The sequence below is a fragment of the Mustela putorius genome, unplaced genomic scaffold (genome assembly GCF_011764305.1).
Source record: "Mustela putorius furo isolate JIRA1106 unplaced genomic scaffold, ASM1176430v1.1 tig00000868_pilon_pilon_pilon, whole genome shotgun sequence".
NCBI classification, from domain to species: domain Eukaryota; kingdom Metazoa; phylum Chordata; class Mammalia; order Carnivora; family Mustelidae; genus Mustela; species Mustela putorius.
In genome coordinates, this window is record NW_025421502.1 from 5,775,874 (window position 1) to 5,793,752 (window position 17,879).

At 38.7% G+C, this 17,879-nt stretch overlaps 1 protein-coding gene across 1 annotated transcript; it reads right to left on the reverse strand.

The window, feature by feature from the left end:
• Positions 1-216: 216 nt before the first annotated feature.
• LRIT3 (leucine rich repeat, Ig-like and transmembrane domains 3) lies at positions 217-17,700 on the reverse strand. The gene is made up of 4 exons (XM_004748078.3): positions 16,734-17,700; positions 12,925-13,394; positions 3,463-3,768; positions 217-1,544 (listed from the first exon to the last, which is right to left on the reverse strand). Exons 1-4 carry the CDS (start codon positions 16,850-16,852, stop codon positions 394-396), a joined length of 2,046 nt encoding a protein of 681 aa, XP_004748135.1. The 5' UTR covers positions 16,853-17,700; the 3' UTR covers positions 217-393.
• Between the last annotated feature and the right edge of the window lie 179 nt (positions 17,701-17,879).

The window sequence follows — 17,879 nt, forward strand, 5'->3', positions numbered from 1 at the left end:
TCTCACATGAATTTATTTTTAAGAACTAAAACATTACTCTAAAACATACTATTAGCTTATTAAGAACTACCCTAAAAATTATTTCTATGGAAGTCTTCCACACAACAAAAACCAAAACTATTTATTTTTTCAGTTTAGAAGTCGCATGGTAGTTTTTAAGTAATCTCTACACCCAACATGGGGCCCGAACTTACAACTCCAAGAGTTGCAGGCTCTACTGACTGAGCCAACCAGGTGCCCCTCACATAGTATTTTTTTAAGCACGATTAAAAACACTCCATTTGTGATTTTCATAAAGGATATGAAAGTCTGAACAAAAGTCATCTACATCCTCAGATCCTTAACTGCATGGAAGAAATTTTGTGACATTCACAATCCCTAAGTTGTAAAACTTTAGCAATAATACTCTGGCCTTGAACCTTCAGTTTTAAAAGTCACCTGAGATTCCACACTTGACCTAGAACAAAGCAGCAATTTTTCCGAATCATCTCTGTGCCTCCGAGTCCAAAGTTCCCCTACACTTTGAGACCTGGGGAACAGGGTCTCAAATTGGATATAAGTTTCTTTTGCCAGATCGTCTTCCCAGAAAGATTCTGACCCACATTGCAGTTTACAGACTTTGTACAACAGGAAAAAAATCAATGGCAAAACAACAACACAGGCAATACTGCTCACCACGACAAGGAAAGACACTTGAGAATCACCTTCTTTCACTCTGTCAGTAGAAAACGTAATACATTGGTCTTTCTGGGGAGATGCTCCTTTTGGACAGACACATGCTGTGTATTCCCTACCAGGCTCCAAGCCATCTATGGTTACTTGATTCTTGCTGGAGTCTGCATTCAGCAGCAGCAGCTCTTTCTCACCGTACTTGGAGTACAACACGGTCATCTCAGACTGGTGTGTGGTATTGACGGTGTTCCACATCAAAGTCACACTCTCTTCAGTCTCACGGACTATCCTGAGATTTTCTACTGTGGCATTCTTTTCCATTGGTGTCATTTGATTCACTGATGCCAACTCTTCTTTTTTACTTGCACTAGCTGAGGGAAGCTTACCTCTACCTACTTCCACCTTTAAATTTCTTTTCCCATCTGGGCGGAGCTGGAGTGACTGCTGGCTGGCGATGGTGGGGCTTGTTGAAATTCTGTTGCTTGGAGTTGTGACTGAAGACATGATGGAGGAGGGGAAAGCAGATGAGAAGAAAGCAGCGGAGGGAGGAGATGAAGTAGAAGTAGAAAGAAAAATGGAAGAAGCAGGGAAGGAAGGGAAGGAAGAAGGCCAGGCAGATGACCGTGAACCAGGTAGGGACGTAGCTCTAGATCCTGGCTGGACTTCTTCCTCAGGGTGATCTCTAGTTCTTTCAGAGATATCTGATGATAGAGTAGTCGTGACAACACCAACCACTGTCACAGTAACCACAGCTTCTGACATTCCAGCCAAATTTTTGGCCTTACATTTGTAATCCCCAGCATCCTTATAAGAAATGCCTGTCAAGCTTATTATGGACCATCTGACTCCTTCCCCTGGAGATTCCTGAATTACTGTAAGAAAAAATACATATACTCTGTAAGGGGAAAAAAAGGAGACACTCAAACAACATGCTAACCAATCTGTTTCTACATGCATCCTTTTCACATAAACCAAGAGGGAAATAGCACACAATCACCAATCTCTGATGACAGGTATAGTTCAGGTCTAGGGCATGCCAAGTACCATGAGGTCTATATGGGGAATGGTATTTTAAAAAGACACAAGGCTGTGAATTGGGAGACTTAGCTTTAGTAAATGTTTGTCCACAGATGAATATGTAATTTCAGACAAGTCAATTAGGATCTTTAGGCCTCTGTTTCTGTATTTTTAGAATAAGGGGATAAGACAAAGTGGTCTCAAAGATGCTCTCCAATTTTAACTCACCATGGTTCTCTAAAATGGTTATTATAAGATCTTACTTAAATATTTCCCCAAATATTTTTTCATTGCCATAAAAATGCTATCTATCTACATAGCCAGATAGCATAACAGATCATTTTCTGGCATAGAGAAGTCATAATTAGTATTCTCAGTCTTTCATTTTATATTTAATCTAGATAAGTTAATAAGCCATGGATTCTTTTATTTGTAGAATAATACATAGTTTTAGGGGCGCCTGGGTGGCTCAGTGGGTTAAGCCTCTGCCTTCAGCTCAGGTCATGATCTCAGGGTCCTGGGATAGAGCCCAGCTTCAGGCTTTTTGCTCAGCAGGGAGCCTGCTTCCCCTCTCTCTCTGCCTGCCTCTCCGCCTACTTATAATCTCTCTCTCTGTATGTCAAATAAATAAATAAATAATATTAAAAATAATAATAATATATAGTTTTTGTATTGGAATTTTACTTTCCTAAACACTGAAATCTAACATATTACCATTCTGTCTTGATTTCTGAAACTTTCTGAAGAAAAATAATATACTAAACAGTATCCTAGTATCTCAAAATTTAACTTACTACTTTAAGCTGTGGGCCATTTACTATCTATTTGTAAGAATATTAGGCCTTAACTATTTCTTCTTCCATCAGGTTTCATTATTTTTACTTTGATTTACATTTACCTTTATTTTACTTTGATTTACAATTAATTTTTTAAATTTAATTTTATTTTTTCAGTGTTCAAGGTTCATTGTTTATGCACCACACCCAGTGCTCCATGCAATGTGTGCGCTCCTTAATATCCACCACCAGGCTCACCCAACCCCCCACCTCCCTCCCCTCCAAAACCCTCAGTTTGTTTCTCAGAAACAAATAAAATTTACATTTAATTTTAAATATATCACTAGTTTTTTTAAATATATCACTTTAAGTCACCAGAATATCACTACTGAAACTAAAGCTGAAGCATTGAGTTGGTTATAGTAGGATCTAAAAAGTCTATGTAACCAGTATTTCTAAAAATTATACTTTTTGCTTCATGATAAGGTTTGTATGTAATTTATTATTTAAATAATCATTCAAAAATGAGAAACTTACATGAAAATCTTTTCTAAGAAAACTGTAATAGTTACACATTTTTAAGTGAGTCATATCCAAGATGACGCAGCAAGACAAGGGGCCTTATTTGCAATCATCTATCCACTGGATCATGTTTTCTATCAAAAAAAAAAATCAGATTGTCTAATTTCATCTATGTAATTAGATAAACTCAGGAAAATATTAACAAATAAAAAGAACCTTTCAAATTTTTTTCATCCAACAATCCTGGCATATTTTATTAGAATTTACTAGCCAATTTTGGGGATGCCTGGGTGGCTCAGTTGGTGAAGCGTCTGCCTTTCTCAGGTCATGATCCCAGGGTCCTGGGATCGAGCCCTTTATCAGGCTCCCTGCTCACGGGGAGCCTGCTTCTCCCTCTCCCACTCCCTGTGCCCATGCTCTCTCTCTCTCTCTCTCAAATAAATAAACTCTTTTTAAAAAGGAATAAAGAAAATACCTGTGTGATTAACTGGTGAGCTGTCAGACCTGGTCCATGTGAGCTGTGGGGTAGGGTATCCAGTAGCATCACACCGCAGCAGAACATTACTGCCCAGGGCAGATGTGATCTGGGTGGCCGAGGTCATAACAGATGGCTTCAGACACTGCTCCAGCTCAGCCCGCTGAAACAAAATCCCTGTCAGGCGCTCAGGCTCGCTACAAATCATTAGAGGATCAAGCAGCACTACAGCAGGGTCAGCAACTTTTGACAGCTCGATCACTTTGGAAATGTGGCAGTCACAGAACCAAGGGTTGTCCTGCAGACCTAAACAAGAAGGGAGGAAAAGATGGACAAAGATTATTGTGTTGACTTCTATTTACATCACAACCTCTCAGGCAAGCAAGTATCTGAATTATCTCCCTAAAAATAAAGGTGCTTTGAGAGATGGAATGGAGTTGCCTCCCTGTCAATTTTGCTCTGCAATTTGGCTACCTGAATGAATACAGCCTGTCAGGTCAGGTCGTTAATGATCATAGCCAACATTTATTGTGCATGTACTCTGGGCAAGGCTCTGTTCTAAGTGCTTGTCTGTATTATTTCATTTAATCCTAAAAATCCTATGAGAAAGAGGATTACTATCCCCATCTTAAAAATGAAGAAGCTGAGATACAGAGAAATCAAATTATTTGAGCAGGGCCATATAGCTTAATCAGTATCCGAGCCAAGATTTTAATTCAAGTACCACAGAATACTATAAAACACTGCTAGAGATATTTCTAGAGTGCTAGGAAAGTATATTATTGTCAGTATTGGAGGGTTTAGAGAGGCCCCCTAATTCAGCCCGCACTGTGTCACGGTTTTGCATGATTTGAAGACCTTTGAAGGTAGTACAAGTTCTGTGTAGCAAAAGTACAGAGTGAGATGAAGGCAATGTCAGGAGATAAGACTGGAGAATGGCAGAGGCTAGAACAGAGCTTGGCATGAATGTCATATATGGTGGCCAAGAAGGTGCACTGCTCAAATCCTCCTTCAAGAGAGAATCAGCAGCAGAAATACAGTTAGCTGACAGCCTCCGGTTGGAGGACTGCCTCCCTCAGCTTTCAAACTGTTAGCAGAAGTGTGTTGGCCCTCAAGGGGACCATCAGTGAGAGCTTTCAAGGAAAGTGAGGAAGATGTAACTACTGGAAACTAGAGGAAAGCAGACCCTTTGATGGCGCGGCAGAAAGTTGAGAAACATTGTCACGCGTGGTTAACATGGAAAGTATAAAGTGCACTCAGTGAAACAAACATTCTCCCTAAGGATATTTCCATACCAAGTGCTGCAAGTGCTACCTGATGTCTTCTTGCTGCTCATGGTAAAATGGAAAGGACAGTTAAAGGAAGAACTGTTCAAGAGAAAGGAGACAAAACTTGCAGGGTTCAATAATAAAACTGAACATAACTAAAAAAATTAAAAATAAAATTCAAACAAAAAACCCCACTTCTTACTCCCAGCCTCTCCAAAGTTCTCAAACTAAGAAAGGGTTTCCAAGCAAAAATCAAATCTAGGGAGGGTGAAACTATAAAATTATTTGCTAAGATCACAGAAAGATCTAAGATAGTGCTTCAGAGCCCTTGGCAGACAAAAGTCTCTCTAAGGCTATTAAGGGTGATAATGTCCTACAACAGCTTCACATAAAGCCCAAGGTTGCAAGAGATTTATCTCAATAATGTTTGTGGTTGTGGGTTTTTACAAATAGAGTAGATTATGCATTGATTCATAAGGGAAAAAGACAGAACTGCAATTTTTAAAAATGCTAACCATGTTGGAAGATTTAACTGTCCATTTATAAATTCTATTTAGGTCTATTTTTGTTTTAATATAAATTTCTATATGTGTCTATTTTTATTATATTAGCACTTGATGATTGGTTCATATTCTTCTGCCAGTATTAGTAAAAACTTGCTAGGTTTTTTTTAAATCTTCTATCTTAGAAAATTCATTTCTTCCATAGGTGAATCACCTTGAACTTCTTACATTTAGTCCTGTGTGCCTATGACCAATCTCTAATATCCAGCTTGGATCATCAATTTCATTCTGTCATGTAGTAATTAACATGTGGATAAAACTTTATGCTCTCAAAACACTTGTTATGCTAGATTTTTGCTTGATAAAATAATGACAAAACAGATTGATAGTCACTGATTGCTTCCTATGTGGCAAATATTGTACTTTGTCAAGAATTGTAAAAGGTCTGAGCTTTCTACTACTTTAGGGGGACTAACACCTCCCAGTTAGCAAAAGACATAAGATTACTGGTTAGAGATGGAGGATAGTTTACAGCTCTGGAAGAAGACATTGTCTTCATTATACCAGGCAGTAAACATGCCTACCATTTCCCTGGACAGAGAAATATCTTTACCTTCCAAAGCAGTTCTGTTCACAGACATCCTTAAAATGATAGTTCAGGACAAAAGACAGGACAGTGATGGTCTCTGCTCACAATACGTGCAGAAATGTGAGAGGCCATGGAAAATTATCTCCCAATAGTACTAAGCATGCTAAAGCATTTGTCTACTTCAATCCTGACAACAGCATGAGGTAGATAATATTAGCATCATACTCATTTTAAAGAGGAGAAAGCCAACACTCAGGTTAAGGGATCTTTCTCTGGTCATACAACTGGATATAGTCAGGATTTGAACCTTGGTATCCTTAGAGCTTTCATTCTCAAGCTCTATATGTCCTACACTGACCTCATGAATGAAGTTAGTATGATTCTTTTGAGTTTCACATCAGAGGACACTAAAGCACAAAGAGATTACTGCCTTGGTTCTATAAGTAGCTTAGAGTACTAAGTCCCAGATTTTCAGCCTCCTAATCTAATATTCCTTCCACCATAACTCATTTCATCACCTAAAAACATCTAGAGTCAGGGGTGGCAGCTATAAGTGCTGTTATCTATAAACACATGTCAAAGCAGTGATGTCTGGAGCACAACTGTCTACATAGGGAAAGATCCAAGAACTGTAACATTTGCAGTTCTAGTCATGCTATGAAACTGTCATAAACCTATGTTAATGGTGAAAGAAAAAAAATTTTTTAAAGATTTATTTATTTGAGAAAGAAAGAAAGAGAGTGTGCATGTGCTCGCAGGCAGGGAGAGGGGCCAAGGGAAGGACAGAGAGAGTCTCAAGAAGACTCCCCGTGAGCATGGAACCCCGTGCAGGGGCTCCGTCTTACAACCTTGAGATCATGATCTGAGCTAAAATCAATAGTCAGATTGCTTAACTGACTGAGCCACCCAGGTGCCCCTGAAACAAAATTCTTTTAAAAATTAACCCAACTGGCTATGTCTTAAAGTTATATAAAACAGGAAAATATTTTTTAAATCCTTAAAAATAGAGTATTTATTCTAGCTTTGAAACATCAAGGTCAAAGGCACAACTTTTAAAACCTGAATATTAAGAGTGACCTGAGGGCTGAACCAGTTCATCAAGCATTTTGTTTTTGTTTTTTTCCCTTTTGGGGACAAAGGTACAAGAACTCCCTGAAGTTAAACTGTTATTTTGTACTGCATTCCTTCAAGGCAACACACCAACCACAATCACAGTAATTTGCACTAATTAACTTAGTTCATCTAACTATTCTTGGATAGGGGTAAATCAATTTTGCCTTATTCCTTTTCTAAAAGGACAATGTTTTTCCATGCATCACAGTAGTTGAATTAAATGTGTTTTTTTTTTTTTTTTTTTTGGTGAAAAGTTCGCAATAAATTTCTGTACAAAAGTAATTCTGCTGACTATAAGCTCTTGAAAGCAAAAAACCATACCTTAGTCAGTTTTGGAGTGGCATTTAACAATTCGGGGGGGGAAGTAAAGTCTTCTCAACAAATGGTGGGGGGACAACTGGACATCTGCTTAGAAAAAGCCTCAACCCCTGCCTCACACTATACTCAAAAATTGTTTTGAGACAGACCACAGACATAAGCATGAAAGATAAGAGTATTTAAAAAAGATAAGAATATTAAAGCCAGTGGGGTACCTGGGTGGCTCAGTGGGTTAAAGCCTCTGCCTTCAGCTCAGGTCATGATCTCAGGGTCCTGGAATCGAGCCCCACATCGGGCTCTTTGCTCAGCAGGGAGCCTGCTTCCCCCACCCCGCCTGCCTCTCTGCCTACTTGTGATCTCTGTCCATCAAATAAATAAATAAAATCTTTAAAAAAAAATAAAAGCCAGAAATTGAATATGAAAGTTAAAATTATAAGGAAAATAGAATTTCTATGACTTGTAGGTAGACAGATATTTCTTAGATGAGACACTCAAAGCACTAACTATAAAAGAAAAAAACTAATAAATCAGATGTCATTAAAATTTCAAACCTTCTTACCAAAGACACCATGAAGAAAATGAATAAATAAATCACAGTTTTGGAGAAAATATCAATAACTGACAAAAGGCTTGAATTCAACAATAAAAAAAACTTTAAAAAATTATGTATTGGCATAAAGGAATACAGCAATGAGCCATAACCCAATGAAAGCATGGTCAACAGCATTAGTCATCAGGGAAATGCAAATTAGAATCACAAAGTCAAATCACTGCCTGACCCATCACCCCCAAGAATGGTGGAAATGAAAAAATCTTCTAACATCATATGTTGGTAAGAATATGGAGCAAGTAGACTGTTATGCAGTGCTAGTGGGAGTGTACAATGGTACAACATCTTCGGAAAATTGGCAGTTTCTTAAAAAGATATATGGCCATCCTATGACCTAGCAATCTGAAGCCTAGGAATTTATCCAAAAGAAATGAAAATATGGGGACGCCTGGGTGGCTCAGTTGGTTAAGCAGCTGCCTTCGGCTCAGGTCATGATCCCAGCGTCCTGGGATCGAGTCCCACATCGGGCTCCTTGCTCCACAGGGAGCCTGCTTCTCCCTCTGACTCTTCCTTCCACTCTGTCTACCTGTGCTCGCTCTCACTCACTCTCTCTCTGACAAATAAATAAATAAAATCTTTAAAAAAAAAAAAAAAAGAAATGAAAATATGTACTACAAAGAGCTTTGCATAAGAATGTTAATAGCAGCTTAATTCATAATAGCTGAAGATGTAACCGCCCATGTTTCCAAAAACAGGGGAAAGGATGAACAATTCATATATTTGTAAAACTGAAATGACTCAGCAGAAGGAACTACCCATTCATGCAACGACGTCAATGAATCTCAAAGACAATAATGCTAAATGAAAGAAGCCAGGCACAAGGGCCATCTTGTATGATTTCATTTACATAAAATTCTAGACAAAATTAACCTATTGTGATGAATAAAAACAGTGCTTGCTTGAAATGGAGGTGCCTGGTTGAGAAGCAGCACAGGGGAATTTTCCAGTGTAATGAAATTATTCCATATCTTAATGAGGGTGTGGGTTTCATCAGGATATATCATTTATCATCATTTACTAAGCTGTACACTTAAGATCCATGGTATGCAAATTATACCTCAACTCCTCAATTTAGAAAAGGCTTAAAAAACAAAAGAATGATATCTCTGGAGATGGACTGAACTTGAAGCTTGACTCTGCCTCTTCACCAGCTGTACAAAGCAGGTAATAATTACAGACCCACTTTACAGCCTTGTCCTCAGATCCTACCAAGGAGTCCTCAGAAGAGCACCTGGCAAGGAGTTCACTTTATCTATGTGGATTTATCTCCTCTGTGCCTCAAAAAGAACCAGCTTATCAACCGGGATTGAGGAGTGTTCATTGAATGAAATGAACACCATTTTAGAAAAATTTTGTGGAAATACTCGTGTGGTTACTGCCCTTCAGGTAAACTTCATTCTGAACAGGAAAAGAATTCATGTTTGCAATTGAGCAAATTTGAGTAGCAATAAAGCAACCAACAAAGCATTTTATGCCCTCTCCTCCTGCAAGCTTTTTCCAGGACAAAGAGTGTTGGGCCTTACAGAGTCTGCCTGTGTAAATATTTGTATCTTCCTGAGGAAGAGGCCATGGAAATTTACCTGCATTGCAAATAAAAAATCCAGTCTAGTTTTACACTTCATTTAAATATTTACTTGCAGAACACTAGTTTATGTTTGTATAATACATCAGAGGACAATTTTGTTCATTTTTTTTTTAACTCATGTAGAAATTTTTACTCATGTAGAAAAGAGGAGTAATGGAAAAGCCTCTTCCTAATTTTTAAAAAATAAATACACTACTTAAAGATATCAGTAAGGCGTATGTGAGGAAGACAACTCTGATATTATCCCATACAGTACCCTGCATGAGGCACGAGTGGGGAACATGACAAGTTGCGCAGTCAAACCACCTGTAACCACCCCAGCTCCACCACTGTGTGATGAGTAAGTCTGCGTACGTGGCTTACTGTGCGTCTCCATTCTTCTTCTATAAAATGGGGGTGGAATGGTACTTACCACAGGGTTAACATGAGACTGGGAGAAGTTATATCTATAAAATGTAAGAACTAGATTTGGCCCTGAGTAAGCACTCCATTAATATCAGCTACCACTACTATTGTTACAAACATAACTTCTATCTGCTCACAATAATAAACACAGGACACTAACAAATAAAAGCAGAATATATTCCACTGTAATAATAGAAAAGTAAATTCTGCAGGGTACCTGGAAAGATACAGTTGTTACCGTTATACACCAAGTTCTAGAAAAGCTAGCACTGGTTTTCATCACCGTAGTTTAATGATTAAATTGGAAGACTCAAACACAGGTAAAATAACAGAAAAAGCCAAAATAGAGGAATCTTTCTTTATAAGACACTCCCATATCAGTCACAGCTGCTATGGCTCATTGTTGATCTAAAATCATAACCTCAGAGACTGTTCACCTCATATTCTAAAGAACTATCCCATAAACTATCTCATAATATTCTCATTACAATCCTATGAGCAGAAGGGAGTGAGTCTTCCTACCTCCATTTTCCAGATGAGAAAACTGAGTTTTCTGTATGTGATTCACACACATGAGCTAGTCTTCTTTTAGAGGAGAGTACTTTCTTCCCTCTCGTTACATAGCAGGCATGGCTTTGCTAAGATCAGCTGCCACTTATGACTGGACATGTTTCAAAATATCTTTTGTTATTTATTATCATGATTATTATCATTATTATAAAAGCAACGCATGATTGATGCAGAACATTTTGAAAACACAGAATACTGAAAAGATGTCCCATCACCAAAGAGGACAGTTAACCAGATAGTGTATTTTTCAGTCTTTTTCTTTGCACATTTTAAAATAGTTATGATCGTGTACAATGACACATCCTGTTTTGTTGTTTGTTTGTTTTTTTTAAGATTTTATTTGTCAGAGAGAGAGCGAGCGAGAGCGAGCACAGGCAGACAGAGTGGAAGGCAGAGTCAGAAGGAGAAGCAGGCTCCCTGCGGAGCAAGGAGCCCGATGTGGGACTCGATCCCAGGACGCTGGGATCATGACCTGAGCCGAAGGCAGCTGCTTAACCAACTGAGCCACCCAGGCGTCCCCATCCTGTTTTTTTTTTTTTTTAATTTAATGTTATACCAAAAGGATTTTCATGTTACCCCTTTAAAGAATCTGCTTTTGAAGAATCTGAACCCCATAACAGAGATGTCTATCTCCATGTTTATCTTCATGAACAGTGAAATTTCATAACCCTTTCCATTTCATCCCTAAATTGTCATCCAGATTTAATCACAATGGAAAAATATTAATGTCCTGCAAATCAGTTCTTTATAGTGATATTAGCAATATTAGTGACTAATCATTAGAGAGCTATTAATAATAGTTCAATAATTTGATTTTATTTTCTACTATATACCTCCTTTTGGCAAATCTAAAGAATCTTAGAAAAATGTGTAGGAAAAAAATGTGTAGAGAAACAGAATCTCATTATTTAAATTAAGATAGTTTCTAGCTATTAGTCACAAGAACTAAATTAGTAGCTAAAATAAATACTACAGTATAGGTTTACATGGTGCCTATCATGGTAGACATAAGGACTCCATAGCTATTGTTAAATTCATGTTTTTTTTTCCTAGCTAACGCTATAATATTTCTTTTATTCTTTAATAAAAATGCTTGAAGCACTAGATAAGCAGTAGGCAAGCATAAAATAGGTATAGAATAAATAATTACATGATTTTTCCTCTTTCTTTATGGTTATCACTCACACTTTTAGTCTCATAAGCACCAAAATGCATTTACATTTCAACCAAAGCAATGCTAAAATCATTTAAATGCTGCCACAGCATTTTCCTTTTTAGCAAAAAAAATTTCAAATTATTTATACTTGACTTCAGCAAATATTTGAGCATGTGATATTGGTCAGCAGGGATTCCTGGCATAAATTCAGCATCAAGTTGCTTCTCACACCAAAAGGCTTGTAAGTCATTTCACTCGCCGAACACTCAGTTCTTTCATCCCGAGAAATACAACCTCTTCCATGGCTCTATGGACGTCATGAGTGAACTGACAACACAGCCTTATTGGGTGAACAAGAATTTAGTAGGAGATCAAATTGACTGATCAGAGCCTTAGGCTTGTGTCTCACACAAAAGTATGAGAGGCCTCACTGCCCACAGGTACTCCTGAGAAGGGTCTCAGTTCACTGATTTCAATCTGGCAACCACATTTACTGGGCATTCTCCATGTGCAGAGCACCGTGCAAAGCACTGTGGGAAGGTACTTAAAAAAAAAAAAAAAAAAAAAGGAAGAGAAAGACTTACTGGAAGGAGTTTACACTTTAAGAACCCAAGACAAATACCCACAGAACCTAAACAAAGTCAAGATCAAAGTCTGCAAAACAAATCACAGCTACACTAATCCATTAGGAGATTGTCTTCATCATTTCTTTTTAAATTAAGAGAATCTGGAAGCTATTCTCCTGAACTAATAAAACCACCACCACCTTGTAAAGATGCCAGTGCCCCTCTTTCACTCCTGAAGAGACTGATGAAGGGCTGAACAGAGAACAGAGCAGGTTGGCTGGGGCAGGGCATGGAGCACTGATGTGCTCTCAGAATTGGGGCAGGGTGGTAGATTTTATCACTGAGCCCCAAGCTAATAGCAGCATTAGTCTCTTGGTTTATGAGGGTCTCTCCTCTCCCTCCAACACACACACACACACACACACACTGCTGCCCTCACTCCAGTGCACACAGCCATTACACCTTATCACTGAGCCCCAAGCTAATAGCAGCATTAGTCTCTTGGTTTATGAGGGTCTCTCCTCTCCCTCCAACACACACACACACACACACACACACACACACACACACTGCTGCCCTCACTCCAGCGCACACAGCCATTACACCTTACACAGGGTAAGGCCCAGATCTGACCTAGATCAACCGATAAAGTACCAGCCCATCAAATGTGCAAGTAGAAAGTAAGAAGAGAAATTTGACACATATGTAAAGACTGGGCAGCTGAAGTCTTGCAAAACAAATTATCTGGACCTGAGAAGCCCAGAGGCTTCTGAGCTTACCAAGAACAATTCTTCGTGGTGTAAGTTCCAAGCTCCGTGATGATGTAAGTGAGTGGGACCAGCTCTCCAGGAAATCCGGTGGTAGTGTGGTCAGCCTATTGCTCGATAAATCCAAGTAGGCAAGGTTCTTCAGGTACCTGACCACCTCATTTGGCACACTGGTTATTCTGTTGTTGTGCAAGTCCAGGGTCCTCAGATGGGGCATGTCCAGCAGAGACGCCCAAGGGAAAGCAGCCAGAGAATTTCCATCCAAGCGCAACTCATGTAGCTGCTTGAGGTTGTAAAAGCTGCTGGCCTCAAGGCTGGCCACGGAATTGTAAGTCACCCAAAGGTACTGGAGCTCCACCAGGTAGTAGAAGGCCTCTGCGGGGATTCTGCGGACCACAGTCTTCTCTATCCGCAGCTTCACAGTGTCCACGGGGAAGTTCATAGGGACCTCGTTCATATCCATGTCATTACATAGAACCGACCTATTGTCACAAGAGCAATGGAAGAAAACCTGCTTTCCAAAACCCATGGGAAAAAATAATACTTGAAATATGCATCAGGTTTTCATTTCCTCCTGGTTTTCACAAAACAGTTGTTCAGCCTGACTGACCTATTCATAATTCATCATCATCATCATCATTACCATCATCTTCTTCTAGATTGAACCATATGAAATGGTCATTTTTGCAGGTTAGAAATGAGCAAATATCAGTCTACGGCCATACCACCCTGAACGCGCCCAATCTCGTCTGATCTCGGAAGCTAAGCAGGGTCGGGCCTGGTTAGTACTTGGATGGGAGAAATGAGCAAATATCAGCAATCTCGTGGTTCAACCTAACACAGATGGAGCTCTCTATGTGTCAGGCCTGGGCAACATATCACATCCGCCCTATTTAACCAGTAACAGCCCTAGAAAGTAGATACTGGGGAAAAGACGTAGCTGACCCCCAGTTCTGGGGTCAGGCTGATCTTGGTTCAGATCTAAGCTCTGCCACTTCCTCTGTGGCCATGAAAAGCCACTTCACCAATCCCTCCATTTCATTTTCCCATATAGCCTGTTATAATTAAGTGAAAAGGATATAAAATGTTCTACCTTCATGGCACATAATAAGCACTTAATGGTTGTTTGCTATTTTTATCATCAATCTCACTTTTACAGAGAAAATAACCGAGGCCCACCAAAACAAGGTAACTGCCCAAGATCACATAGCTAGTGGGTTACACAGCCACCTTTTAAACCCACGTACTCCAAAGCACACGCTCTTAACCTCTTCAGGAAATGGTCTGTTTGTTTTTTTTAAAACCCCTGTTGAAGTTTAAATTGATCTTTTTTAAGAAGATAATTTAATTTTAAAAAGGAAGGAAGGGAGGGAGGAAAGAGAAAGAGCAAGTTGTTCACACTGGATGCTTAAAGTTGAACTCTATTTTAATAATGTGACTGGCGCATTGCTTTAAGCCTAAGGAATAAATCAAACTGAATTTACTCCTCTTACCATTACTAACTGAAGTGACCTTGAATAAGTCACACTGTGATCTTGTTTAGTGGCAATGTGTAAAACAGGCACAGAAAAACAAGCCTGTCCCCTGTGTGTGTGTGAAAAGTATGAAGAATTAGAGAATTTAATTCATTTTAACCTGAAAAAAGACCTATTTATGTTTCATTATATACTCACCCCCACTGGAATGCTGAGAATGGATGTTAAAATTTTTTTGCAAAGCAGAGTCTAAATTGTATAATGTAAAATTACATTATACATAGAAATACATTATACTCGGGCGCCTGGGTGGCTCAGTGGGTTAAGCCGCTGCCTTCGGCTCAGGTCATGATCTCAGGGTCCTGGGATCGAGTCCCGCATCGGGCTCTCTGCTCAGCAGGGAGCCTGCTTCCTCCTCTCTCTCTCTGCCTGCCTCTCTGCCTACTTGTAATCTCTCTCTGTCAAATAAATAAATAAATCTTTAATCTGAGTATAATGTGAAGAGAGGTAAAAAAAAAAAAAAATAAATAAATAAATAAATAAATAAATAAATCTTTAAAAAAAAAAAAAAAGAAATACATTATACTTGTACATAGTAGCAATGAAACAGCCATGCCATAAAAATACATGACATTAAATCAGTGAATTTCAAAAGCCAGAGTATAATGTGAAGAGAGGTAGACAGCATAAAGCTGGGGTGTACTGACAGGGTCATCTTTCTGTAACTTTAGGAGATGGCCCTATGGAATCATTGGAATTCTCTAGGAACACCTATTATTCTGTATCACAAGTTCCATTGCTACTTTATATGGGAATGATCTGATATCTACTTATTAGGTCAGCATTCCAGTGTAATGGAAAAAAGTCTACATAGGAAACAAAGACCTTATCAAATAGTCCCTGCATCCACTCAGTGCTGTCAACTTAGACAAGGCTTATAATCTCTGTATGGTTGTGTTTCTTTGTCTATAAAATGACAATAGTCAAACTAGATTATTTCTAGAGTCCTTATTGGGCATAATCTGCTATGGTTTTTACAAAATCCATCAATAATGGGGCCATCACCAAGAAAAAAACATTTCTGTGACGGCTTCCTCAAAAGTACCCTGCCCTGAGTCATTAGCTGCCTCATATATTTGCCAAGTAGGTCTTTAATTTGTTACATTGTTCTCTTTGTCTGAAGCCACCCCTAGAGAACATCTCAAAAAGATACCATGAGTCGGTTAAGTAAAGTTCATACAATAAGACAAATTACTCAAAAATAGGTTTTAATTGTTATTTATTTGTTTGAAGTTGTAAAGCATAAATTGGGTGATTGTTTTAACAAATTATTTTCTGTAGGAGGTTCACTATTCACTTCAACCAAGTCACAAAATAACCTTATTTTGTTGTCAGATATCCTCTCCAGGGATGCCTGGGTGGCTAAGTCCTTTAAGCATCATTGACTCAGGTCATGATCTCAGAGTCCTGGGATCAAGTCCCACATCAGGCTCCCTGCTCAAGGGAGAGCCTGCTTCTCCCTCTCCCCACCCTGCCCCCTCCCTCCGCCCCATCCCAACTATCTCTCTTGAAGTCTTTAATAAATAAATAAATATCCTCTTAAAAAAAATCAAGTTCTACCACGTTTAGCTAACAAAAGTCCTGTTTTTCATTTAACTTCTATCTCAAAGGGCTCACATATATTAAAAGTACGTAATTATTCTCAGTTCACAGGTAGATGTTAAAAGCAACCCAGAGGGCAACTAACTTCTGTGAAGCCCCCCACCCCACCAGTATCTGCAACAGACAGGACTGATCCACATCTTTCAAAGTTATGTCTTTGTAAACTCCAAAACTTTAAAAAGAAAAATCTTAATCACGAACCTCTCTAATTTCACTCTTGTGAGCTTCCCTCCTACTTTTAAAAATCTATCTAGTTGGCATGAATAACCTTCAAAGTGAACCGGGAATTCGGGGAAGCAAATCATCTGGGCAGTCAAGTACCTCCTGATCCGCCCTCCCTCCTGGCCTTGCTTTCTATAAACAAGCTGAGCGGCCGCACTCATTCTAGTAGTCTGACCTCCTGAAGTGGCCATGTTGTGAATACGAGTGCATTGGATACTTCTATAACACAGAATGTGTTTGAGAATCTCAAGTCATTTGAGGGGCTTTTAAGAGTTCAGCGGCTCAAAATGAAAACAACGGAGTGGGTAAACGGTATTAAAACAATGAGGTTAAAGCTTATGTAAATTGAACCTTCTCCCCTCTGATACCTGGCCAACAATTTGCATTCAAAGTAAGGCTATCTGGTTGGAGCCCTTTTCCTGGGAATCATTAGAACACTTAGTAGCAAGGAGAGGAGCATACCTTGATCCCGTGCCGTCATTTCTGCCTTGATAATCGCAGGTGCACTGTGAAGGACATGAACAGCTCACTCCCTCCAAAAAGCTAATAAGTACAATGCACAAACATGCGGAAAGACGCATCGCTCCTTCTAGAGGTTATTTGAACAAAAAGTAAAAACCAAATCCTAAGCTTCAGAAACTGGTGTGCCAGGAATACAAACAGCCATTTAGTAACAGCAGATTACATGGGATTAGCCGAGCTCTGTAGTTACTTAACCTTCAAGTGTATTTTACAGGGGATCAATCGACCTAGCCTTTGAATATGGTTTCAACTCAGTAACACGTTCTAAGGAAAATGAGACTCAAGCACATGTCAAGAAAATTTCAAAAGGTTCTCATATCCAGATTTGTAAGGTAGTGCTTATTAAGTCCTTTTTCTATGGCTGTAATTGCTATTATCTTGAAGATACACTTCATGTTAAGAATAATAGTCTTTTAGCAGATGCTAGAAAATACTGCAGATTATTATAACATTATAATTTTTTTTTTTTTTTTTGCATTTATAGTCTCCAAAAACAAAGTTAACAAAATCAAGTACCTAGTTTTTTTGGGCAAAATGCTTCAATCCACCACTGAGTGGCAGGACTAAGACTCTGGCTTTCCCAGGTCATTTCGGGGCAGTGTAAGATTATCCCAGCAGTTTCTAACAAAGGCCATGATCTCTGTTCAGGAATATATTTTATTCTTAAGTAGTTTTTCAATATAGGCATCAAGCCATATCTGAAGATCAGCTGTCATGTCTTTTAGCAAAATTAGGGTCTATCCACCAAAAATAAAAATGAAATTCAATCATTAAAAACTACCTCCATGTACACTAGATGGAAAATCCTCATGGCAATTGACAATCAAGGATTTAGGTTTTATAAACACATACATACAAACACATATATATATTATATATATATGGGCATATCTGGGCATATCCTGATTAGCCCTGCCCGATAACACACACATATATATAGAATTTAATCTTGTTATTGTATAGTGGTTCTATCAACAATCTTTAAACCAAAACCCTTTCAAAAGAAAGTCAATTCTGTAAAAAATAAGATTATGGGAAATGTTTAAAATTGACAGGATGCATACAGAAACAATAAAGGCAGAAAAA